This window comes from Mytilus edulis, chromosome 7, assembly GCF_963676685.1.
Source record: "Mytilus edulis chromosome 7, xbMytEdul2.2, whole genome shotgun sequence".
Classification (NCBI taxonomy): domain Eukaryota; kingdom Metazoa; phylum Mollusca; class Bivalvia; order Mytilida; family Mytilidae; genus Mytilus; species Mytilus edulis.
The window spans coordinates 14,922,131-14,949,729 of NC_092350.1; the positions used below are offsets into that span (position 1 = coordinate 14,922,131).

At 32.7% G+C, this 27,599-nt stretch overlaps 2 protein-coding genes across 2 annotated transcripts; both read left to right on the forward strand.

The window, feature by feature from the left end:
- The first annotated feature begins 3,540 nt into the window (after nt 1-3,540).
- LOC139529998 (uncharacterized) lies at nt 3,541-13,012 on the forward strand. Its single transcript, XM_071326005.1, has 8 exons — nt 3,541-3,782; nt 4,292-4,475; nt 6,718-6,805; nt 7,097-7,287; nt 7,845-8,154; nt 8,631-8,747; nt 10,381-10,571; nt 12,280-13,012. The coding sequence occupies exons 1-8, from the start codon at nt 3,774-3,776 to the stop codon at nt 12,546-12,548; spliced, it is 1,359 nt and encodes a 452-aa protein (XP_071182106.1). The 5' UTR covers nt 3,541-3,773; the 3' UTR covers nt 12,549-13,012.
- Nucleotides 13,013-14,259: 1,247 nt separating this feature from the next.
- Nucleotides 14,260-27,250, forward strand: LOC139529997 (uncharacterized). The gene is made up of 8 exons (XM_071326004.1): nt 14,260-14,462; nt 20,006-20,210; nt 21,143-21,230; nt 22,385-22,578; nt 23,228-23,537; nt 24,742-24,858; nt 25,192-25,337; nt 26,167-27,250. Exons 1-8 carry the CDS (start codon nt 14,448-14,450, stop codon nt 26,640-26,642), a joined length of 1,551 nt encoding a protein of 516 aa, XP_071182105.1. The 5' UTR covers nt 14,260-14,447; the 3' UTR covers nt 26,643-27,250.
- Nucleotides 27,251-27,599: the final 349 nt, after the last annotated feature.

Sequence of the window (27,599 nt, forward strand, 5' to 3'; positions counted from 1 at the left end):
AATAGTTCATTTTCGAATTTGTGATATACCAGGGTACCCCCCTAATCCTTTTCTGACTAACCCGTACGGGTCTAGGGCATAAGTGCTATGGGCCATTTTAGAGGCAAAACCATCCTCTACCTCTGGTATAATGGTCGATGTGGAGAATCTCTTAGTTTGGCCAGCCGGCAATAGTTCAGTAAGAATTCGTTGTAAACCGGATACAATATCCCCCTTTTTAACCCTCTACTGACAAACTCGTACGGGTCTAGGGTACAGGTGCTATGGGCCATTTTAAAGGCAAAAAGTACCTCTTCGTCTGGTACCATTGCCCACGTGGAGAATCTCTTCGTTTGGCCAGCCAGCAATAGGTCATTTTCGAATTTGTGATATACCAGGGTACCCCTTATCCTTTTCTTACTTACTCGTACGGGTCTAGGTCATAAGTGCTATATGCCATTTTAGAGGCAATACCAACTTCTACCTCTGGTGTAATGGTCGATGTGGAGAATCTCTTAGTTTGGCCAGCCGGCAATTATAGTTCAGTTCGAATTCGTTGTATCTGGGATACCATACACCCCCTTTCAACCCTCTACTGACAAACTCGTACGGGTCTAGGGTATAAGTGCTATGGACCTTTTTAAAGGCAATAAGTACCTCTTCCTCTGGTATCATTGCCCATGTGGAGAAGCTCTTCGTTTGGCCAGCCGGCAATAGTTCATTTTCGAATTTGTGATATACCAGGGTACCCCTTTATCCTCTCCTGACTAACTCGTACGGGACTAGGGCGCAAGTGCTATGGGCCACTTTAGAGGCAATACCAACCTCTACCTCTGGTATAATGGTCGATGTGGAGAATCTCTTAGTTTGGCCAGCCGGCAATAGTTCAGTTCGAATTCGTTGTATCCGGGATACCATATCCCCCCTTTGAACACTCTTCTTACAAATTCGTACGGGTCTAGGGTATAAGTGCTATGGGCCATTTCAAAGGCAATAAGTACCTCTTCGTCTGGTTCCATTGCCCATGTGGAGAATCTCTTCGTTTGGCCAGCCGGCAATAGTTCATTTTCGGATTTGTGATATACCAGGGTACCCACTTATCCTCTCCTGACTAACTCGTACGGGTCTAGGGCATAAGTGCTATGTGCCATTTTAGAGGCAATACCAACTTCTACCTCTGGTATGATGGTCGATGTGATGAATCTCTTAGTTTGGCCAGCCGGCAATAGTTCAGTAAGAATTCGTTGTAAACCGGATACCATATCCCCCCTTTTAACACTCTACTGACAAACTCGTACGGGTCTAGGGTACAAGTGCTATAGGCCATTTTAAAGGCAAAAAGTACCTCTTCGTCTGGTACCATTGCCCACGTGGAGAATCTCTTCGTTTGGCCAGCCGGCAATAGTTCATTTTAGAATTTGTGATATACCAGGGTACCCCTTATCCTTTTCATACTATCTCGTACGGGTCTAGGGCATAAGTGCTATGGGCCATTTAAGAGGCAATACCAACCTCTACCTCTGGTATGATGGTCGATGTGGAGAATCTCTTAGTTTGGCCAGCCGGCAATAGTTCAGTAAGAATTCGTTGTAAACCGGATACCATATCCCCCCTTTTAACCCTCTACTGACAAACTCGTACGGGTCTAGGGTACAAGTGCTATAGGCCATTTTTAAGGCAATTAGTACCTCTTCGTCTGGTACCATTGCCAACGTGGAGAATCTCTTCGTTTGGCCAGCTGGCAATAGTTCATTTTAGAATTTGTGATATACCAGGGTACCCCTTATTCTCTCCTGACTAACTCGTACGGGTCTAGGGCATAAGTGCTATGGGCCATGTTAGAAACAATACCAACCTCTACCTCTGGTATGATGGTCAATGTGAAGAATCTCTTAGTTTTGCCAGCCGGTAATAGTTTAGTAAGAATTCGTTGTAAACCGGATACCATATCCCCCCTTTGAACCCTCTACTGACAAACTCGTACGGGTCTAGGGTACAAGTGCTATAGGCCATTTGAAAGGCAATAAGTACCTCTTCGTCTGGTACCATTGCCCACGTGGGGAATCTCTTCGTTTGGCCAGCCGGCAATAGTTCATTTTAGAATTTGTGATATACCAAGGTACCCCTTATCCTCTCCTGACTAACTCGTACGGATCTAGGGCCTAAGTGCTATAGGCCATGTTAGAGGCAATACCAACCTCTACCTCTGGTATGATGGTCAATGTGGAGAATCTCTTAGTTTGGCCAGCCGGTAATAGTTTAGTAAGAATTCGTTGTAAACCGGATACCATATCCCCCCTTTGAACCCTCTACTGACAAACTCGTACGGGTCTAGGGTATAAGTGCTATGGGCCATTTTAAAGGCAATAAGTACCTCTTCGTCTGATACCATTGCCCACGTGGAGAATCTCTCCGTTTGGCCAGCCGGCAATAGTTCATTTTCGAATTTGTGATATACCAGGGTACCCCCTTATTCTCTCCTGACCAACTCGTACGGGTCTAGGGCATAAGTGCTATGGGCTATTTTAGAGGCAATAATATGAATTGTTAATAATGACTCAGATTGGTCTCCATAATTTTGAAGAATCATATGTCATTGAAATAGTAATTGACAATTGTTATTTTTCTGTTATTTTTATTTCTGCAATTAACTATGTTTCTTTTTTTCTGATATGTTTAAATAGAAAATACTGTCGTAATATTGTATGTTTTAGTTTCATGATTGGACTATATTTGTAGACAACGAACAAATGACAATCAATTCTCTGTCATTCCTAAATTTCTATATTTAATCAATTTTTTAAATTTATTGTAGCTTACATTGATTTAATTATCACAAAATTTTAATAAGAACTGTTCTTTACTTTATTTGTTTGTTGTAATGTACCGTTTAATTTCTATATTTAATTATATTTTTTTAAAACTTGTTATTGCTTTAGTTTACATTATTTCTCTAATCACAGAATGTTAAAAGACCATTTCTTTGTTTTATATTTATGGAGGCATTTACATTGTTTTTATTACATTTACAATGTTGTTTAAAGACGCAGACCTTGAAGAAGACCCAAAGTTGATTCAATAAACGCGGACCTCGAAGAAGACACCCATTGACATGCCTATTTGAAGTAATATCAAATATAAATAGGAACGTTATTTAATTATAATTATCGTTCATAGTTTCTAACAACACTTCTTCGAACGCAAGTCATCTCATGAATATTATTGACGGCTCATGAATATTATTGAAGGCTGGCCTCATGAATATTAACGCCGGCTGCTATCGACGGCTAGATCCACACTAGTGTTGGGATGGACTGATATATCAAGTTTTAAATGTCATTGTGTAATCTAAGCTGTTTAAAGTCACACGAATCATTATCGTTGAAACTTTGTCTGAATACTAGTAATTACATGTGTTATTATGTGAAAAGGCTATTTTTTTAACTGAATATGACGCACTCGATCTCTAAGTAAAACGTGATCAAGTATAATAGCACTTGTATACAAAAATAGTTTATCTAACTTTTCATTGGATATAACAATTTAATTCACCGGTTATAATTTACTTAAGTTTTTAATTCATTAAGCTATTACTCTTGATTATCGTTTAATCCGTCCACCAAAACAAGACTTATTTAATGAAACTAAATAAATACAATTTAATTCATTTCTATTAGGCAAAGAGTTAGCATCGCTTGTAGAAATCGTGACGTGTTTTATAACACAAAGCAAGAAAAAAACCATTTGTTTTTATTTCAGAATGAAATAATTTTGACTACTTGGATTATAAGTTCATGTTAATGGTATGATATATAAATATATTTAATTTTTCGATATTTTTAAAAACTTTATTTTCTTTTAATTATTTTCGATATAAAAATAAGGAGTTATGGTATGATTGTCAATGAAACAAGTACCCACATAAGTGCAAATGAAATAGATGTGAACGAAATGTTTATTTAGCAATTAAATATGATATATATATTAGTTTGTTTCAATTATACATACACTCACATAGTTTGATTTTTCGACCAATGTGGTTCAAACTGACGGAAATATTTAAACCAAAAAAAAAAAAATTACTAGGAGAAATAGTTGAAATAAAGGATTTCTTCTAGAAAAAGGGCCGATAATAAGTAGTAGTATAGTATTGAAATTGACAGAAAAGTGAAACGTCCAGCAAGTACCAGATTTCATATGGTTACACAGGTTACAAGTAGTTTACTTAAATGATATTTTTAGCATTGAATATCAACTTCAAGCGTACGAATTTCTGCTCCATAAATTGACTAAAATGTCGACTTCTTTTCAGGATAGACCCTCCTCACCCCTTTCTACATCAAGCATGCGACCCATCGATATTAACTCCGCTCATTATTATGATAAGGTAATCAGTGTTATAACAAAGAAACCCAGCGACAGATCAAATGGTGATATAAGCCAAATCAAATCATGGTTTCAAAAGAAGTCGGATTTATTTAACCAGCTAAATGACGGTAAGTAATACAAACTTTAGAGACCATGTGTGATTGTTGATGTTAAATCCCCTTTTTCGTGATTGTTTCCCGTTTTCTCGAGACAAAAAATTGCAATTAATTATAAATTATGAAAGAGGTATATATGCATGTGTAGAGTTTAATTCTCAGTATCTTTTTTTAAAATAAAGAGACCATTTTCAAAATAGCATTGAATCCTTACCAAAGCAGACATGGTTAAATGCTGTTTTCAGCTCGTTCGTCGGGTTGATATTACTTTAACACATTAATTTTACTGTTTCCATTCATAATATTATTAGAGCTTCTGACATTTTCAAGATTAGACGGAATTGGAAATGTTAAACTTTGTAAATAGCTTAAAGCTGATGATTTGATATTTTGTGGTATTCTGAGTATTGGTCGAGAAAATGGCTAAACATTTGAAACAAAAAACCCATATAAAATTTTACAAAAAAAAAAAAATTACAGAAAACCATACAAAACTACGGAAGCGTATTAGCGCAAAACCTTTTTTTTTTTAAATTGTTCTTATGTTTGCGTTAAACGCAAACCTTTGCATTAAACGCAAACCTTTGCGATATAACGCAAACCAAAAAAAAATGTGTGGCGCTAATACGCTTCCGTACAAAACTTTCGATGATTTAGTTTTCAAAAATGTCTTTTAAAAATGTAAAAGTATGGGTGCTGAACTATATAGCTATTGACTTTCTGAGCATGCTATATAAACTAAGGGATAGCACATCTTCATTTTTTACGGAAATGTTGTTTACGGAGACTGGAAATTTAGAAACGATCCGAGTAAAAAATTAATCGATTCTTTAAATAAACTTATTCTAAAAGGTTACCTATGGAACACTGTAATTAGATCTTTGAATATTGTTTTTTTTTTTTGGTAATAAACTATTGATTTTGTTATCAGTAAATTAAAATCAAGCTTCTGTAACATATTATTTAAGAATTGAATGCTCTTTTTTGTAAATTTATTGGGGTGTAAAAGCGTTGACCGAAGTACATTTTGTATGAAGCGTATGCGCTTCATACTAAAAATGTGCGCACGGTCAACGCTTTTACAACCCTATAAAGTTACAAAAAAAAGCATTCAATACTTATAATTACATTTTTACCTATAGGATCATGAAAACACGCCTTTCATCAAGTTTTTATTTCATTTACCTGTGCACTTTATTGTGGGACTTCGTGTTATCATGAATGAAAAGTTGCATTGTGTAATGCAATTGATTAAGGAATATCACGAGATTGCTAGTTAGCCAATCAGAATAACGTATTATAATGAAACATACATCTAATGTAATTATTGTTATATACATATGCACATTCATGGCTCTTCAAGCTGTCGATACCTACATATATTGAAATAATACAAGGTCATGATTTTCTCTGACTTTTTATGACGAAATGCAATGAATGTTGGATGTGTACTGATTGGTAAGATTTAGTCTTAAATGCATTATTATTTTTATAAGTTTTGGTTTTGAACAAGCTGTCAGTAACTGCAAGTACCCGCAGTCAAATCTGTACTAAGTGTCTTTTTGTTATGGGGATGTATAAGTAGCCATCTACGTCCACTCAGTGTTTTTGTTAGATAAAATTGAGAATGAAAATGGGGAATATGTCAAACAGACAACAGCAGAAGGTCACCAATAGGTCTTCAATGCAGCGAGAAATTCCCGCACCAGGAGGCTTCCCTCAGCTGGCCCTCAGATGTATTTCTATTTGTATTCATCTAATGATATAAACCTTTTACAAATATTTTTATAATGTGTTCTTATGTTATTGTTACACCACTGCACTTGGTCAGGGGAGCATTGATGCCTTCAAACAAGTTAAACCCCTCCAAATATGCATTTTTTTCCAAAGCCAGGAGTCAGTAATTCAAGGGTTGTCGTTTTTTGCTGTCAAGGTTACAATTTCTTTTGTTTTTCGTTCATCATTTTGTTTATAAATTAGAACGTTAGTTTGCTCGTTTGAATTTATTTACATAAGTATAATTTCGGGGCTTTTTATAGCTGAAAATCATGTAAAAATAAGAAACTCTACTGAAAATTGTAATATCAGTCACTGTCCATACAGACCATGCATTGCTGATATGGTTGATAAAAATATGATATATATTTCATTCATATCAAAAACCATATCAGATTGAACCGTTGAACCTCTCGAATTATATATATTTCATTGTGTGGAAAGCACAATTTGATGTCGTGTATATATTTCCTTTCAGAAATAATCCACGACTTGGTGAAAAATTGTGAATTTATGAAAACTGAACGCGACTTTCTCCTCATCGAGCAAGGCGAAAAAGGTGACTGGTGAGTTTATTTTTGTGCTTATAACATCCTAACTAATATCTGTAACCGTATATTGTGTGTATAGTTGTAAAACTTGTAATATAGTATCTGCTGTGATAACACGAAAATGCGAGTTTGTTTTTTCATTTCATCTAATTAGAGCTGCCATATAATAAAGTAAATAAACTTGAATGAACAATGCTGTAAATAATTTACATTAGAAACTTTTATAAAGACGTACAGAGACTAATTTATGGTTGAAATCATCTAGTCCATTTTATGTTTAAAATATTGCGTTATTATTTTCTTCAGCTTCTTCATCATATTGCATGGATCCGTATCTATATATATAAATACCACTCTGGAACTAGAAAAAGATTTACCTGATGTCTCCAGAAATCCAGACCCACTGGCAGAAAGGAGGGAGAGCATGGGTCAAGTAGAGGATGAAAAAATCAAAGAATTAGATCGATCAAAGTATGGCATATATGTGGGAGAAATAGGCAAGACTTTAACACGTATTTGTACTGTTACCAGTAATTGTTATTTACAACATATATTCCAAACAAACAAAAAAGACAAATAATTTCTATACTCTTAGTTAAAAGATTGGTAACCAATAATATGACGCGTGAGAGCATAAAAACCAACAAGCGTCAACATAAAACAACCATAACGGTAGTCTAAGCAATTGTACACGCTTAGATTTATTTACATGTAATGAATTTGAAATTTACAAACAAATTCGTTCCTATACCAATATCGAAAAACCGTTTATAATAATTGACGGATGGTATCCTCTAGGGCTGAATTACCCCCATGAGCAGTACTAACAAAGTTGAAACACCGAATTTTGGGTCACTGGATGAGCTAAGATAAATATTAACAACGACTTGAAATGGCAGAAAACATGCGCATGCATTTCTAAAAGAATCGTCTGATTTGCCAAAATGGCGGGTAAAAAATACACTTATACTAATAAAACAAATGCAGCTCAATTACAGATTTTTAATATGCTTACTTAAAGCAAAACTTTAATAAGAACTTTTTTCTTCTTTAGAATGCGGCAAAAGCTTTGGAGAACTTGCACTTATAAACGCCGACAGCGTTAGAAATGCCACAATAATCACAGACGAGACTACAGATTTGATTGTAATTGGTAGAGATCTGTACAACAGATGTATTAAGTCTTTCCATGCTAAGGAATTTGCTGAAAGGAAACAGTTTGTCGAAAGTAATCCTTTATTTGACAAATGGCATCCAAAGTATAAAAAACAACTCGCAATGAGCTTGAAGAAGGAGAAGTTTCATTTTGAAAGCGTCATAATAAAACAAGGAACTCGGTTTGATGGTTTACGTTTTATAATCAGGTAATCATTGCTGTTAATAAAACATACGGGTATCTGTAGTGGTATGTAGGGGCGGATCAATTCAAAATCACTGGTCGTCAAAAGGGGGTTCCGAGCCCCGGATTCACTCCCGTGGATCCGCCACTGGTATGATTGTCAATGAGACAAACAGACTCTAAATAGTTTATATTTAAGCACTCATAAGTCACCGAATGTTTACTACATTTTAAAGCTTGCGACTACTGCTTACATAGAACTTATTGAAACCTGAGGTTTCAGAGTGAACATAAAGTACTAATACACATGAAGTTTTTTTGCAGGAAAACAACACGAGAAATGCATTATTGTGTTGAAACCAATTGTTTGCCCTCGGCTGTTTCCTGGTTTGGTCGGGTTGTTGTCTCTTTGACACGTTCTTCATATCCATTCTCAATTTTATTCGTTCTATTACATAAGAATCAATTACATACTTTTCATACCATACACTATATTTTCAGTGGCCAGGCGAAAGTGATATCAGATCCATTCCAGCATTCTACGCAATATTCTCACTACTATCCTTTACCAAACATTGAAGACTTAAAGAAGGAAGAAGCACGTGAATCACTTAGAAGGTATATATAACACTCGATTTGTTACTGAATTATATATAAACAACAATGTGTCCATAGGGAATCACTTAGAAGGTATATATAACACTCGCTTTGTTACTGAATTATATATAAACAACAATGTGTCCATAGTACACGGATGCCTCACTATCATTTTCTATGTTCAGTGGACAGTGAAATAGGGATAAGAAATCTAATTCGGCATTTAGATTAGAAAGATCATATCATAGGAAACATGTGTACTAAGTTTCAAGTAGATTGGACTTCAACTTCATAAAAAAATACCACAACCAATAACTTTAACATCATGCGGGACAAACAGACTAATAACTTTAACCTTAAGCGGGTCAGACAGACTAACGAACGAATGAACCAACAGACCCGAAAACATAATGCCCCTCTACAGTCGTAGGTAGGGCATAACAAATGAATTATGAGGGTACAATACTGATTAAAACTAGCCACAACAGGATTTAAATATATTTTATTTTAGAACTAATAATCGCGCGCCAAATCATTTAAATAACTTGTTTGCTACACATTCTTGACCAATTCTTTTTTACTATAAAGGATATACTGTAAACTTATACAAGATAGAACGACATTAGTTTGACGAATTATAATCACTAGATTAGCTTGGGATCAAGTGAAACAATCTTTAAAGTAGGATCTATATATAGCAAAATGTTTGCCAATACTGAGGAAATGGCTCATTGTTAACATATATATATATACAAATAAGTTAATAACTTTTAGCGCGGGCGGGCATGACATGTCAATATTACATATCGATTTCGATGTAAAAGAGGGGCGAAATATACCAGAGGGATAGTCAAATTCATAGATTGAAAATAAACTGACAACGCCATGGCTAAAAATAAAAAGACAAACAGACAAATAATAGTACAGAAGACAAAACATAGAAAACTAAAGACAAAGCTACACGAACCACACCCAAAACTGGGGGTGATCTCAGGTGCTCCAGATGGATAAGCAGACCCTGCTCCACATGTGGCACCCAAAACCATTTTATATCAAGACGAGCCGACATGCACATTCAGCCATTTAAAAACAACACAATGATTTTTTTTCGTTTAAATATAAGGTAACAATTGTTTCCTTTAACTACAAGGTTGCTTAAATCTGATTGGTGGTTTAGTGTGTCTATTGTTTCCAGCGATGGTATACTTTGGTCTAGAGCTACCCGAATCTGAACCTTTCTGTGGCACTGAGATCTCGTTCTTGGTGGGGTTCCTGTTTTTCAATCTTTAGTTTTCTATATACAATGTAATATATGTTTTGTGGACTTGTTTGTCTTTTTATCTTGTTACTTATTGTACGATTTTAATATGTTTAGTTAGTCGAATTCTATTGTTCTGTTGGTATTTTAGCATGTCTTAATAGGGGAATACACAAGAAAGAAACGTGTTTTTGATTCGTCATATAAGTGCTTTTTATAGCTTGATATACGGCTTGAGTTTTGCTAATTGCCGAAGGACATACGGTGACTTACAATTGTTAACTTCATATGCAATCAAACCTACCACATCTTCGGTGGTTTTTTTTATTGTGATATAATTTTATGTTTAGTTATTGGTCTTTTCAAAGACTTATGCTCGTTATTATTTTTAAATAGGGAACTAAGTGCAATTACAGGGGCCAATGGTTTAAAACAAAAGCGTACAAGCAGACCGAAATCGTCCCTTAATGTTTATACCAGCAGCGAGTCCTCCTCCCCACGCGCGAGGTCAACAAGTGGTAGACGGTCACCATTACCAATACGTCGTCAACTAGAATTCTGTTTGGTAGCCCCTCAAGAAATATTAGGTAAGATATAAGTATTAAAAGTGTCATTATATACGCTATGGTGGAACGTCCCTTTATGTGTCATTATATACTTTATGGTGGAACGTCCCTTTATTCTACACTCTTTTCTCATTTTGCCAATTTCTTCATTTTTGTCTCGCTGGACGAGCCACTAGTGGTAAGTTAATGATAATTGGTATGCAGTTGACAATGGTTGAATAGCATTGGCATTTCTCATTTCCATGGAGAGCATTTAGTCCCATCCCCTACGTCATTGTCAATTGACTTTGAAATATTTGCATTAGTTTGTGAAATGGTCAGTTTATGGGGAACCACTAGTGGTAGGTCAAGGATATTTGGTATGCCGTTGTATTAGCACTGACACATCTCATTATTATGGATATTATCAGACCCAGCCCCCTCAAATATAGGTGGTTTTTTTTTAAATGTTGCTTAGTTTACATGTTTTAGTTTGAGTTTAGGTTTGTTTAACTACTTATGATAAGTCCATTGTATTTGGTATGCGTTGTATTAGCATTTTCATGTAGATTGTTTAGCCATGTACCGTCAGTCATGGTTCATTGACTTTAAATATTTGCAAATTTTACATTTTAAAGTGTTGCTATTTTAATTTCAACATTTGCATTATCGAAATTATCAAAAACCGAGACATATCTCTGTGATAACAGTTTATTAATTTGCGTCCGTTATTCTGTATTATGTAAATTCCATTCAAGTCATCATGTCATGCCAATCGATTGAACGTTACTGTGAACTGATGTGTAATGTTTGTTAGAACCATTGTACTCCTTTATACAGTTTGGGTTGAGATTTTCAGATGACAAGCGTTTCGGACGCACAAAGTGTTATTTTCGTTTTCTTTAAAGAAAATATAATATATCTTCCTTTATTTTGAAGTTTTGAAGGAAATAAATCGTAATTTATCAAATCGCATTGTAAACGTTTTTAATGTTTAGAATTCATGGTAAAAAGAGACAAGTTAGACTTTCTTAAAGATGATACAGCTATGAAATATATTGCATAGTACTTAATGAAACTCACCTCAGCTTTTGAAACCCTGATCTTGATTCTCACAAATACATCCCAAACTGAAAATTATATCAGTCTTAGAGACTCTAATTGTGAATCGAGAGACACATGTGATCTGGTTACTAATCAATAGGAGCAACGAAGTCAAATGTTTGAATCAAATAACAAACTATGAAAACACAGGAAAAGCATTCAGAATTTTCACTGTAAGAAACTATAAAAGTGTTTCTGGCGCACTAGATATAAGCCTGGTATCTTTAATGAGAATGTTTTAATAACTTCATGCGGTGAAAATCACCGAGGACTTACAACACGAGAACAGCTAACATTCACTGACCAGCCGTATAGAGTTGGATCGAAGTTAATTAAACTACTAGTACCTTATTTAAACACGATATTTTCTACAAAGAAACTCAGATTGAAATTGTGTATACCAGACGAGTTTTTCGTCTTCAAAAGACTTATATCAGTGACACTCAAATCAAAAAAGTTAAAAGGGTAAAATAGAATACGTAGTTGAAATGGATTGAGGACTAACAATTCCGAAATACTTTCCTAAATACAGCTAAGACTATTTATTCCTGGAGTAAAAAATCATCAGTATTTAAACCTCTTGTTGTTGTTTTTTTATTATGTTTATATATCATTGATTTTCATGTAGTTTTGCTTTTATTTGCAGGTGATTTTGAAGTCGCTATGAATTTGAATACCTTTTCATATTCTATCACATGCATGCAGGAAACTGAAATATATGTTTTGAATCAGACAAATTTTGAAAGGTTAATCGAAAAACGAAATCCTCAAGTTATTAAAATGATCAAGAATTCCGTAATGGAAAAATACTCTGTTCGAATGTCTTGGATGAAAGAAAAGAAAGACATTCCTTTGTTCCGTTATTTACTATATAAGACTGAAGAGACAGAAAGAAGAAAGAAACTAAAAAAGTGAAAGACAAAGGATTATGAAAACGAATATAAATATTCCCGATGATAACTACTTTTCTACATTATTTCATCGTACTTCTCACAGAAGAATAAAGAGGATGAATGTAGTAGATCTATTTCTAGACAAGGATTATTTGTATAAAAGAACCCAAAAAAAAATCAGGAGAAATATCTTGGCCAGTGCAAGTGGCGATAATGAAAATTAAAATATTTCAAACTGAAATTCATATTCACCTTTATACTTTAATATCTAGTGTATAATGTTTTTCCAGAAAAAAAATATTACAGTCATTTCTTATAATTTAATTCTAAATTCCATTTAAAACCGTAGAAAACCATGAAAAAACGTTGATGACGTCACGGTCATATGACTAAATTATGTCTATTGGCTGATAACAAAATAACGTCAGCCAATCAGAAGACGCGTTACATCGAATATTAAATTATTACTTTAAAGTTAGTATTAACTAGGAAGTATGTATTTATTTATTTGCATCATCAAACTTTCAACTCACATAGTAAAATGTATTCAGTGAACCGAATTTATTTTCAAGTTACAGATTGTGCAAGGGACATACTTTTGCTAAGATTAAAAAAAGAAAAAAAGGAAGTAAACGTATATTTACAAAAACATTCTCTTCGATAATTTCGTAATAGATGGTATTCATGGCCAGTATATATCAGAATTAGTGCATGCACAACAAAGCAAAACAAAACACAGAACACAAGAGAATGATGGTTGTTTGTGGCATTGGATTGTTGTCTCAATTATGTATACTCTTTACTCCATTTCATATTGATGAAAGAGTTTTCCATCAAAACATGAGAAGATTCTTTAAAAATCTATCCAGAAAATGGAAAGATATATTCGATGTATGGCATCATCGATACATTTCCAGTACAATATATTAAAAATAATTGTTCATCTACGTTATCTCAATTTTTATATCATTTTGAATAAAGTTGACTTCTTTCTGTATTTATAAAACATTTATTTCCATAAAACAAAGCAATTTATTTTTTGCTATTTTGTGTTTTAGCCAGAAACAGGTATCTTTTCTTTGATATTCCAAAGGCATTTTCTAACAGCTACCTTCTCGTGTTTTATTTTACAATTTTAACACTTTGTTGAGTGTTAAAGCTCGTAATGCTGTTTATTTCTGTATAATTTATACAAAATGTGTCAAGTTACAGATTGTTTGTTTATCTTTGTTTTTTAACGAGCAGTTTTTCCAATAAATTGCAGTTTATTCACTATAAATTATTCATTATTAATGCTATAAGACTTCAGCATGTTCATACACACTATGTGCACATGCATCCCAGTAAAATGTCATTTGATAAGTTTAATATTGTAGTTCAGATGTAATATATCTGCAGTGTTTACGTCAATGCTTTATTGGTACCGTTTCAGAACGGTTTCAAATGGCAATTTCCTGTAATGAACTAATAGGACAGTAAAGTCATCAGATAATATTTTCTAACCCTACTATACCTCCAGTGTAACACATCTATGAAGGAAAAAGATGAGTATAAAGTTTCTCTAATTCAGTTTTTTGACAATGCTAAAAGTTTAACAAGATTGTCGAAAATAATAAATAAAGCTGTAATGATACTTTTATACGTAGACACCACCTACAAAGCCAGACAGTTTATGTAACGAGTAGTTCTTTTGTTTGTAAAATAATGATTTACTTTACTTGAACAACTTTATTCAGTTATACAGAACAATTGATAGGATCATGTGTATATTTAAATGTCATATTGTGATGAAATGTCTTTTTGGATATCTTTGTTTATTTGTGTGATTTGTCCTTGATATTCGTTATCAAATAAGGACAGTTGTTTTAAAGAACAAAACGCACTGTAGAGTGAATTTTAAAGGAGGGGTATAAAAGACTACATGGATAAAATGTCTGTAAGTATAAAATATTTTGTCCTAATGCAGGTTTTTCATTGAGATAAGTGTATATGTATCAATTAAAATTTAATGTTGTATCATATAATGAAAATCCGACTTTCATATTCGGCGATTTAGATTTGTGGTCATATGTTTGTACATCTCCATTGGGTTTTAAGATCTTTGTTTCTGAATATATATATTAAAACAATGGGTATTTGGAAAATGTTTTTTTTTTCAATCATGCAGTGATCATTATTTCCAGTTTTGTACTGGACTGAAAAAAATATATAATAATGTGCGTTTTATTAACCGCTTCAAAATTCATAGATTTTTTAAGCAATAACTTTCTATTAGGATTAGCATCAGTTTCGAGTGATATGAGCTGCTTATAACAAGAGTATGAAAAATATAAGTTAAAATGAAGTTTAAAAGAAAATTTCAAGACCGATTGAGAATATACACAGCTTACTTTTTATAACCTTGTGTTACATGCCACAAAGGACCATTAGAACTCCTGAAATCACTTTGTACCACTCGTCTTCTCACTTCCAACTTCGTCCCTGCGACCAATTGGTCAATTTAAACCATTATTATGGCGGCATACTTGACAAGTGTATTTTGATAAGATCCGTGAAAAATTTGTAATGCATAATAAGAAAGACTGGTATGAAAAAAAAGAGTTCGTTGACACACAGAGCGCATGGTATTTCCCGTTTACATGATACCGGATTTAACGACTCAATTCTGCTGCTGTACTTTACACCAGGAACAACCACATTGACCCTTCTGATATATGATTAATAAGTCCAGATCACCATATTTCTATACTCAAGTCAGCCCTTTGAATGGCTTTGTCGGATGTAAAGAAAATAACACTATGCAATGATACTCGATGGCACTGTTTTCACTCCTAAAAGCTGGATACGAAGTTAAAGCTTTTAAATAATAATTTTATTTGGGACGTAAGACGTATTCTGATTTGCTGAACGTTTTTTTTATCTATCAACTCATCTATCAACTCATGTACATACATTTAATCTCACTTGTAGCAGAATTAGGCTGTTAATTACATAGCTGAACTGAAAAATACTTTTAACATGAACTATAGGATTGCATATGATGTCACTATTGAAAAAGATATTTATAAAAACGAAATATTGTTCTGTTGCCCTTTTAAAAAAACACTCACTGGTTAAAATAATTGAATGTATGAATTCCATCAGTGCAGCAGGGAAAACTACCGAAAAATATATACAAAAATGTTACTTTTAAACACTGGTTAATTATGCATTCTTTTCATTATGACTTCTAAACATGTGTTCTAGTATTTACGAGGTAAAATACCAAAAACGGTTCTATTGAAGTAGAACAACAATTTCTAGATTTAAAGAATCCATCAACGAACATGTATTTCTAATTTGTAATTGGAATAAATTTTTTAAGCAAAAGATGCTAATCTTCTAATATATATTCTCGGAAAAAACAATACACCCATTCTAGTTTAGACGATGGTCCTATATGTAAAATATTACATTTGTAATTAGTTTGATATCTTGTACACGATTTTATTCAATTTTATAAATGTGTCCGATAAAATTAATTAATACAACATTTTTGTTTTGACAAAGTATCCATGCTTAGATTGGCTTCTGATTATTTCATGATTCAATGTTAGATATGAATAAAGCGGAACGGCAAGTTGTATTCATACTTAAAAATGTTCGTTGTCCTTCTAGTTAATTAAAATATATGTATATGTAAAATGGATTATTAACACACAAAACTGGACTTGCAGGGATGTGCACTTACGATTTCAAATGCTGGCATATCAGTAAGTGCTAGTAGTCCTTTGTTCTTTTGTTACCTGTTCTGACAATATAGTCTTAGTGAGACTTAATTATTTCCCTCTTTCTTCCTTACTCACTCACTCAAATTCAAACTCAAACAAAAGTATACAAAATACAACATTAACTGAAAATTAAAGACCAACCATCACGAAGGATTGAAATAATTATATTACATTGTAATTTCTATAAATTTCCTGTTACTAAAATATAAATTTTTGAAAAACTAAGGATGTTCTTATCCCAGGAATAGATTACCTTAGCCGTATTCGGCAATACTTTTTAGAATTTTAGGTCATCAGTGCTCTCCACTTTGTACTTGTTCGGCTTTACAACTATTTTGATTTGAGCGTCACTGATGAGTCTTGTGTGAGGGGGCACAATAGGGGGTCCGTTAACATGTTAACACAACTGCTCGATTTTGGCAAAAACAGTTGACAAAAAATGCAAAAAAGCTGATAACAGTTAAAACAGTTGGAAAAAAACAATTAACAGTTTAAATTTACCTCAGATAACAGTTAAAATCACCTTGAAAAAGGCCAAAACAGGTTAACATAAAAAAGTATTTTTGCCCCCCCCCCTTCTGATATAGACAAAACGCGCGTATGGCGTACACTAAATTATAATGATGCTACTTTTGATAACTATTATAAATATATATCACGATTCCGTATTCAGCTGTTATGCAAATTATTTGTGCAATGATTGCTTTTACTGTGTAAACATTGTAACTGGTAATAAAACATAACATATCTAACTTGATTGGTATCTATGCACCTAGGTCTCTACAATGGGGATGCTAATAAAGGTACAAAACAAAGATATTGTATAGCTTTTATAAAATCAAAGTTTATTATATGTACACGTTCTCAAACCAATAATTTAAAATCCTTACAATCGATCAATATGTTTCTGTATTAAATGGCATCTGATTATCTTTTTGATAAGCTTTATGTGGGTTATCAATAAACAGGAAGGACATGTTTTATTCATACTTTTCATACTTTTAACACAAAGAGAAGTACCGAAGTCCTGAAAGTACGCTAAAAGTCTTGCATGTTTATTGAATGAGGACATTTAGAAAACAACATAAAAGTATTCATCTTAATGCTCTTTTTGATATAAAACTAATAAATATCAAATCGATTACTCAGATTGATTGTTGATTGCTAAACGTAAAGTGGCCATTATATGATGCATATATAGAACGAGAACATTTAAAAAAATATTACATTAGACAGTACTTTTGCCCTTGCAACAAAATATACACGCACTGATCATAGATTTGTTTCGTGGGTTTTATTTTCTACATAAGAAAATGCATGTACAAAGTCAGGAAATGACAGTTAATATCCATTCGTTTGATGTGTTTGAGCTATTGATTTTGCCATTTGATAACGGAATTTTCGTTTTGATTTTCCTTTGAGATCAATATATTGTGATTTTACTTTTTTTTATAACGTGCATAAGTTTTGCACTGAATGTATATGAGGCATTTGAGTTAACGTCCCTATTCGTGCTGGACTTGACTGAGTATTTATACAAACATGTCAAAGTTCAGCCAACGATTTACAGCGAGATGGGAGAAGATCATTTTTTTTCATTGATATAGTTTCACATTTTGTCAGGGCAAGCATTATAGCTGACTATACGATGTAGGGTTCGCTCATTGTTAAATGCCATACTACACCTCTTATTCTATAATGAGCAAATTTCGATATCAGTCAACGCTTGATGTCATTACTTAGATTTCATTTCAGCTTTCCAATTGTGAACTTTCCATTTCTAAGTAGCAACATTCCACTAGAACCTGCATACGGTGTATATATCTCCCAATTGATACGATATTCCCGTGCTTGCATTTCCTATCATGATTTTCTTGATAGAGGGTTGTTGCTCACAAGGAAACTATTAATCCAAGAGTTTCAAACGGTGAAGTTGAAATCCTCTCTTCGTAAATTTTACGGACGCCATCACGAGTTGGTTGACCGTTATGGAATAACCGTTTCATGAATGATATCGGATATGTTCCTTACGTCGTAACTACAATCCCCTTCCCTTTAATAAATTTGACCTACCGAATTAGACTATTTACCGGATTTGTTATCTCATAAGCAACACGACAGGTGCCACATGTGGAGCAGGATCTGCTTACCCTTCCGGAGCACTATTGTTTGTCTGTTTGTCCTTTTCATTTTAAGCCATGGCGTTGTCAGTTTATTTCGATTTATGAATTTGACTGTCCCGCTGGTATCTGTCGTCCCTCTTTTAGACCTCTCTATTTATTAAGAACCGTTATAAAAAGATTTTGTTAGAAAAAAAATCCAACGCTGTGCGCACAATGAGGAACCTTTACAATGCATCATTGAAGTACCTAAAACTGAAATTTTGCATTACAAGATTTTCCTTTTTGCATAAATTACCTATTTCTTATATCAAAAATAAAATTCTACCTGCATATATGACTGCTCGTCATTGATTTGTTGTTTCGTTTGTTGTTTCATGGTGTGTATGTACTTATTGCTACTATGGGCTCACCGATTAACAACCAATAGAATAACTAACAAAAGAATACGACTTTACGAACTATTGGACACAACTCCGGTGAACTTCCAAGGACATATTTGTATAAATTGAAATAATAAAAACAGTTAAAACGTACCAGAAGAACATATAAATGCTATTGGGGGTTAATTTTGGTATTGATGTGATCAATCATATATTAAACTAACACAGTCCTGCATGGTTCAATGTAGATGCATTTTTATTGTAAAAATGAACAGATAAAATAATCCAGATATTTCAAAGAACAAAAATATATATAAAGCAAATATAAAAGATACAAGTTATCAAATCCTTACACGAAGTTATAATTACGCGTTCTTACTGGATCAAGACTAAATTTCAGAAAACACAAGAACATACCCGTAATATCGCGGGTCCGTGACTGAATTAAAGAATATAACTATGCGTAAGCCTTATTTTAGTATTGGTAGTGTCATCTGATAAAGTCTTGCCGATTATAAGATACACAGTTTTCTCTGCTTTCAAATCTTTCTGTTTAAACCCGTCGACCTGGAACTTGTCAATTAATGGTAATATTAATTATTTGGAAAACAAAAGGTCCTGGAATGGTGTATTTTTTTACTAAATAGCATTGTCCTATATTAGTTATGAATAAAGTTGAATTATTTGATTCGATGTTTTACGTCATGCCCGCTAATAAATTGAAAACTATACCTATACGCCTTATTATAAGTCCAGATTTTTAGTATCAATATTGTCATCTAAGAAAGTCTTGCTGATTAAAATACTACAATAGGAAACAATTTGACAATGATTGAATTTAGTAGTGTCAACCCTTTGATTATGACCTGTGTATATAGCTAAATCCTAAATACACCGTTTGGTGGTGCGGCTGTCAACTGCGGAACGTACAGATAAGGTAATAGGTAACAGGTGGATATACTATTGATATCGGTATCGGATTCGACCCGAAACTTGTTTATCATTGGCAATATTAATTATGTGGAAAACAAAAGGGTCTAGAGTGGTGTAATTTTTCATCTACACCAGTGTCCTATATTAGCTTTATATACTGAATTGTTTGATTTGTCGTTTTTACCCGATGACGGCTGACAAATTGGACCTCGTTATTTTAGTATTATAGATTACATATAATTATGTTAAGAATTTATTTTTTATTTTCACTAGAGGATGTCAGCGTCAAAATTCAGACCTTCAAGAAAGTTCAATCATTTTGAACTGACACGACCAACAGATCTCGCTGCTGCATATCATTATGATAAAGTACTAGGTGTTTTAGCCAAAGAACCAAATGAACGGTCGGATTCAGATATATACCAAATCAAATCTTGGTTTCAGAAAAAGTCAGATTTGTTTAACCAGTTGAACGATGGTATGTTATAGTGCACGTCTGTCAATTAACGCTCTTTTATGACAAAGGTCATTCAGTCAACATTTAAAAAATTGAAACTAACATATAAAGTATAAAGTTAGCTTTTATTGTTATTTTTTTATTTGACTTATATTATTTTAGTTCCTTAATTCTATAAAACTTTTGTATTTAATTGTTTTGATATCCACGCACTTTCAGTTATTTATTTTTGTTGTTGTCCACAACGATATCTTATTCTAACCATCTAATTTGATTATTCATCTACAAAAGCAATAACAGTAAGCTTAATCAGATATATCTATAGATTTTACGTCTGAGAAGTAACTTTAAATGCTAGACATTTTAAATTACAAAGGATAAAGTTACAAAGAGTAAAGTTATTGCATGTTAATTTTATAATTTGTTCACCTTTATTATTCTTTTATTTTATTTTTGTGTTTGTATTTCGAATAGAAATTCAAAACCGTCTCGTAAATGTCTAACTTATACAGTTATAATCTTATATTAACAAGGTGTGTTTCACAAACAGGAAATACCCCAAAATATGAAAGACAACTTTAACTTAAACGTTAGTCAAGAGGTTGGTTTTAAGTTTTAAATTTCATATCTATTGGTAGGTATTCTGTGTTTCCCAACATCTCCTAAATCAAAGACTGAATGTTGCAATTGATCTTCAACATTTACAGTAGTGGATCGCAAAACATGCATGAACACGCAAATTTAAACAAATTTCACGAAGATTTGTATTTTTCCCATATTTTATCCTTTTTTTAACTTATATTATATTATCTCAAGCTGATATAACTGGTAGGGATTCCATGCCTATGGCTTCCTTTTCACAACATTCTTCTATTATATCTAGTAACTATAACAACGAATATATCCTTTTTGCAAAGATGTCGAGACTGTCTAGTAATTTAATTTCCTTTCAGAAATTATTCTTGATTTGATTAAGAACTGTGAATTTGTAACAGTTGAACGTGATCACGTGATTATCAAACAGGGTGACAAAGGCGATTGGTGAGTTTAAATAATGTAGACCACAGCTGATGATATGCAGGATGTAGAACCAAAATATATAGCTAGATATAAAACCAAGTTTAATTCACCATGTTCTACTCAAGGAAATGCCTGTATCTAGTCAGGTATATGACAGTTATTTTCTATTCGTTTGATGCGTTGGATCCGTTTAATGAAGAACTTTCCGTTTTAAATTTTTATTAAAGACTACTCAGAGTATGTATACTATAGATATAATTTTGTAAGTACTTAGATCAAACATATCAAAATAAAGAACTACATGTATCAATAGGAAATTTAAAGCTCATAGTCGAGCAGAGATTACAAAGAGAAGCCAAATGACAAATGACCAAAAAAAATGAACGGAACAGATGAACAATAGACCACTTCCCACAATTCCGGAAACTAGTTGATCAATATTGTATAAAAAAAAAAAGAGATCACAAAACACTTTTGCTAAACATGTTAAAGGAGATAACGCGAACAGAAAAAAAAAACAGCACGCAAAACTCTACAGAAACAAATTTAACGTTCAAAACTCCGGTGCGTTGTTCAGGTTAAAAGTAAGTAGTAACCTGTCTATATGTACCAGTGTCATTTTTCCTATGTTGGTCTTAACAATTTAAATCAGCTAAACAGCAATTGTTGCACTAAAAAAATATAAGAATGATAACATTACAAACAAACAGGACGGAAACAAATTAAGCTAAACGTATATCAGCACATATGACCGTAACTGGATTAAGTTGGTTACATATTTAAAAGAGTTTGATACTCCTGTGTCAAATATTACTACATCTCTATCCCAATAACATAATTCATATTCATTATTATCAAACACAAATATGTTGCTAGCCTCAATATAAAAATTAGGGAGGTTCACATTTACTACTTTATTTTAGACAGGCTATTAATATTTTTATTTTGAATGTCTGCAATCCGCATAAAATTTTAGAATATTCACAATATTTTGACCAATTCATCCCCGAGTTATTTGTGATTAATCCTTCTCCTGTGCTGAAGATAACTAAGTGTTGTTTTCATATAAATACATCCCCAGTTTGAGATTTAATATAGAAATAAATATCAGAAACTGTAAAAATAAAACAAGTTAGTATCTTCATTCTGATGCAAATTTCGAATTTACTTTATAGCTTCTTCATTATTCTGAATGGGTCCGTAGCGATCTTCATCGGTTCAACTATAACAAAGGAAGATGGGCGCAAGGAAGGAGTTTTAGAAGAACCTGAATTGTCGACAAAAGACACCGAAATAACTGACTTACAAGAGGATTTTAAAGAAATGAAGTTCGATCGTTCAAATTTTGGAAAATATGTTGGCAAAATAGGCAAGAAATCAAAACTGATGAAATGTTGAGCCGCATCTACATCTAGTTAATGTATTTTAGTCTGAAAAGGTTATTTTGGTCATTACCTTATCTGAAAAGGTCGGCAGATAAACACGTTAATTCTTGTTTTTATTTATTTTTCAGATATTTTCTTCTTGTTAATTAAGTTATGTTCACATTTTTTGCTTGGAGTCCATCAGTATTTTTTAATACCTTTGTCCAACAAATCGGTATGTTGCTCTCAGCCATTATAAATCGCATAAAAGAGCTGAATATTATTTCGACATTAATAGTCCGAACGTAATTAATATACCTGTAATTTTCAATAGTTATACAATATAATGATTTATTCTGACTAGAAAGCGAATTTGCTTTAAAAAGAAATTAGTAGAAGAATATATATGTAAATATAATTTCATGGAATAGACCATTTTTAGTGAAAACATAACAAATGACATGCATAAATAAATATACAGACAGAAACATTCATATAGGGTAAATTCTTTCAAATGTTAATAATCAGTAATATTACACAAAGAATACAGTACAGATCGACACTATTGATTTCATGCATGTAGTTTTTGTTTGAAACCTTGAATGAGTTATGTAAATTAATGTACAGTAACATTTCATATGCAATATTTTTTAGAATCTGGTAAAAGTTTTGGAGAACTTGCACTTTTAAATGCTGATTGTGTTCGGAATGCATCCATTATTGCGGATGAGGCTACAGACTTGATTGTTATTAATCGGGAATTATTCAATAGATGTATCCGATTGTTTCATGCTAAAGAGTTTGAGGAACGAAACCATTTTGTTGAAACAAATCCATTATTTAAAGGATGGCTTCCTAAGTTTAAGGTACAAATGGCGATGAGCTTACGGAAGGAAAAGTTAAATTTTGAACGTGTCATTGTAAAACAAGGAGATCGTTTTGACGGTTTACGTTTTATTACCAGGTAATGAATGATTTTATAGCTGAATTTCATTTATATATAGCGTTGGGTGGTTTTCTGCTCGGGCAGTCTTTTTGACGCAAGAAGATATAATACTATTATATAATCAAAGATGTTTGAAATGATATTATAAATATTTTGTTGTAAATTTAAAAAAAAAAGATACCATAGTCCGATAGAAAATATATAGAGTAAAAAAGACAAAAAACAACAAGTTTAAAGGAAAAATCCAAACAATGTTTCTTAAAAAATCTATAGAAGGTTAAAGGAGAAAACAAACAAAACTCATTATTAAAATTTGTCATTCAATATCAGTCGAAAAGTTGTATCTGGTATTACCTGTATGCATAAATACTATTAAGGGGTGTTTAACTACCCTGGCTTCTCCTATGAGGATTAATTTTTAAACCGTTATATATGACCATAAAAAATTGAAATACAAATACGTAGATAAACTCATCATAGATACCAGAATTGAAATTTGTATTTTTGCAAGACGCGCGGTTTGTGTACAAAAGACTCATCACTAAAAAAATGATAAGTTCAATACCGACGGAAACACGATAGACATTGAAATAATATTATCTAGTACCTAAGATAATGCGCGTTGGAAGCACGAAATTTATTTCATAGCACAGACAAATACGTATTGGCACTTTGGAACATTAAAGCTGACCACAGATGCTTTTAATTCGTAAGCTATTCTTGCTTCATAAACTGCACCATTGTGTAACTCATGACGAGAATAACTCATTAACATGTCTCATTTGATGCATAACCATGCTAACACTTTGTAAAGGAATGTTATTGTTGCTTCGACAAATGTATTTTTTAATTTGTAATTCAGATATTCTGTCACTATTTACTACGTTATGATGACTTATGTCATAATGTCAATGAAATGACTTCAAAATTCAGTACCCCTAGTACAGTAGTTTAAGCGTTCTCAACAAGTCAGGGATATATTGGTAAAAAAATGGGTTTCGATCCATGAAATCATTGTTTTAGTAGCAAATCGTTGTTAACGTCTTAATCTTGAAAAACAACCAGATGAGACACGTTTAGTTGTTCATTTATCGGTTTGCTTTTAAAACTATCTATATTGAAGCTAACACAAGTTCTACAATATGTGTTGTTCATGTATACACTTTTTCTATGATCATTTTTAGGATGAATCAATGATTCGTATTTGTTGTTTTTATTTCAGTGGCCAGGCCAAGCTCACATCTGACTCACACCTGCATTCTATCCAATATCCAGACTATTATCCTCTACCGGATGTTGACGAGCTGGAGAAAGATGAAGTTCGAGAATCACTTCGTCAGTTAGTTTATTTACTAGTTAATAAGATACCATAAAAACATTTTGCTCCAATCTTCTTTGTTATACAGTATAAATTTGATATACTTTTAAAACCTGACATACAACGTTAACAGCATTTCAATTTACAGTACAAGTAATTGTTTTCGTAACATTTATCTATAAGAATAACAAAAACGTTCATAAGAAGGCTACGTAAATATGGAATATAATTTTAAATGTTTGAGGTACGGTTCATTTCTAGCATTTGCAAAACGAGCATTTCTTATTCTAAAATATTGTTTTCTATTGAAATCATTTAATACAATGTTATAAAGTGGTATACATATGCATTTAGGGAACTGAAGATGAATGAATGCAAATCAGCAACAAAATCCCGTCCAAAGCTCTTCACAAATGATACAGATAGGAGCGACAAACGTTCTCCAAAACAGAGCAATCGTAACATAGAACTTTGCTTAATCTGCTCTCAGGAAATCATTGGTATGACATTCTCTTATTATTAGTATCATATATATTTCCAATAGAACGCATCCCCTTAGAATATCGATCGTCTGTCTGTTTGTTCGATTGTAATTGTACACTTTATTTAAGTTCAAATTTTATAAAACATAAGCACCAAAAGGGTCTTCATTCAAAGACTTTGTATAAAAAAATCAGATATCATCGTTCTGTCATAACAAATAATTAATAAGACGGAACTTTATGTATATGGCCACTGGAACGGACATGGCTACTGCATAGTTTGCACTGATGACCATCAAGCCACGGAACCGAACAAATGGAATATAACATAAAAATAATAAAAATTTAGTTAACAATACCGTGGTACATGTATTATATTTATTAGATACAAGTTTTATGATTGAAATAGTGCGCCAAAATGAGGCTGTGAACATTGCAAACACATACATTATAAGTGAATTTTGGAAAACCTATCCCGAAAAAGTCAAATACAAAATGAATAAGTCATTATAGATTGCGAGGACTTAGCCTTATTTATTAACTTCACTTGCCGCTAAATGGACACTGTTTGTGAATCATCTGTGTTTTAGTTGGAACATTTAACATGTTTGTAAAGACATACAAAACAAACCGAAATTACTTTTATTGTGCGAATTTTGTGCATGGTTCAATGATAAAAAAATAGCAACACAAGCAAAGGTCATTTTTTTTCGAACTAATTGTCATCTGTACGAATCTATACGTACAGATATCTAACTACCTATTTATATACAGCTCTTAAATGAACATGTATGAGCCTACATGATAGCTATTCATAATAATTAATAACACCGAAGACATATTTCAGGTGACATGGAAGTGGCCATGGAGCTAGACACATATTCATATACCGTTACATGTATACAGGAAACAGAAATGTATGTCTTAGACCAGAAAAATTACGAAAGGTTAATAGAAAAACGACATCCACAGACTATTGAAAAGATTAAAAAGTCAGTGCAAGAAAAATACTCTTTAACACTATCTTGGATAAAAGATAAGAAGGAAATTCCTTTATTTCGATATTTGATATACAAAATTCAAAAGAAGGAACGAAAGCAGAAAATTAAACAAACAGAAATAAAAGGACAAGATAAAAAGATTTCAGACGATTGGATTGCATCTAGTCTTAAAACTGGACCTTTGGTTGATATGTTCGGACCTGGGAGTGTATTTCATATAATACGAATGAAAGCAAAACAGCGAAATATGGAAAAACTAGATTATAAAGCTAACAAACGCATAACCCGAGAATGCAGTAGACATAACAAATATCCAGCTTAACAAGTAGACTGCCTGAAAAATAATGTTTTATATAAAAAACGATATAAAAAATGTTGTCATGTATTTTTAAGTATGTTTTTAATATGTCTACATTAGTTGTTCCTTATGTTTACAATTAAACTACTACAGTTGTCTAAACAAAGAATACTCAACCAAGGTGCCACTGAATAGTGATGGAGTCTGATTCGATCATCTATATTTTATATCTACCTGTGTGACGTTTACATGCTGATCAGCTGATATACGTCAAACACGCTATTTTACGTCAGAGTTGATGTTAACATAAAATCAAATTTTGAACTATTCGAAACTTTGGTTTTTCCTTAAGACATATATGGTCTAAGTCGTATTGGGCATATTGTTTCTCATTGTCTTCAATTTGTATTTGATTATTCCATCCAACTGTTTTTGATTGGAGCGCCACTGATGAGTCTTATTCAGGAATATGGCAGTTATATTTTTCCCCTTGTTCTGTTGATTGATAGAGATTTATTTTGTCAGTTTATATAGACTTTCTCATCTTGTATTTGCCTTTGCGTTTAGTATTTTTGTTATTCTCTTATAGATGTAATGTTCGTTATTATCAAATTATAAACTGGTATTTTTGACAATATTTTTTTCCTATCACATCAAAGTCCTTTAAAGTAACTTTCATGTTCTCGTTTTAAGATTGTTTCCTTGAAAAACACATATATCTATTATTCTATGAGATAAAAACTCATAAAAGTTATCACACTTATGATTTGATAAACAAACGCTTGTTCCGTCTTCCAATGCAATTAGTATGAGCTCCATGCAGCATTATTTTTTGTCACGAGGAAAGATTGACCAGGCCAGAGTCGAAATAATTATTTCCATGATGAAAAGTCTTACTTATACATTGAAAGCAACAATTATCAAAATTTACTTAACTATATATCATTAATAAAAGACGATGGAAGATCTGCTGCAGGTTAC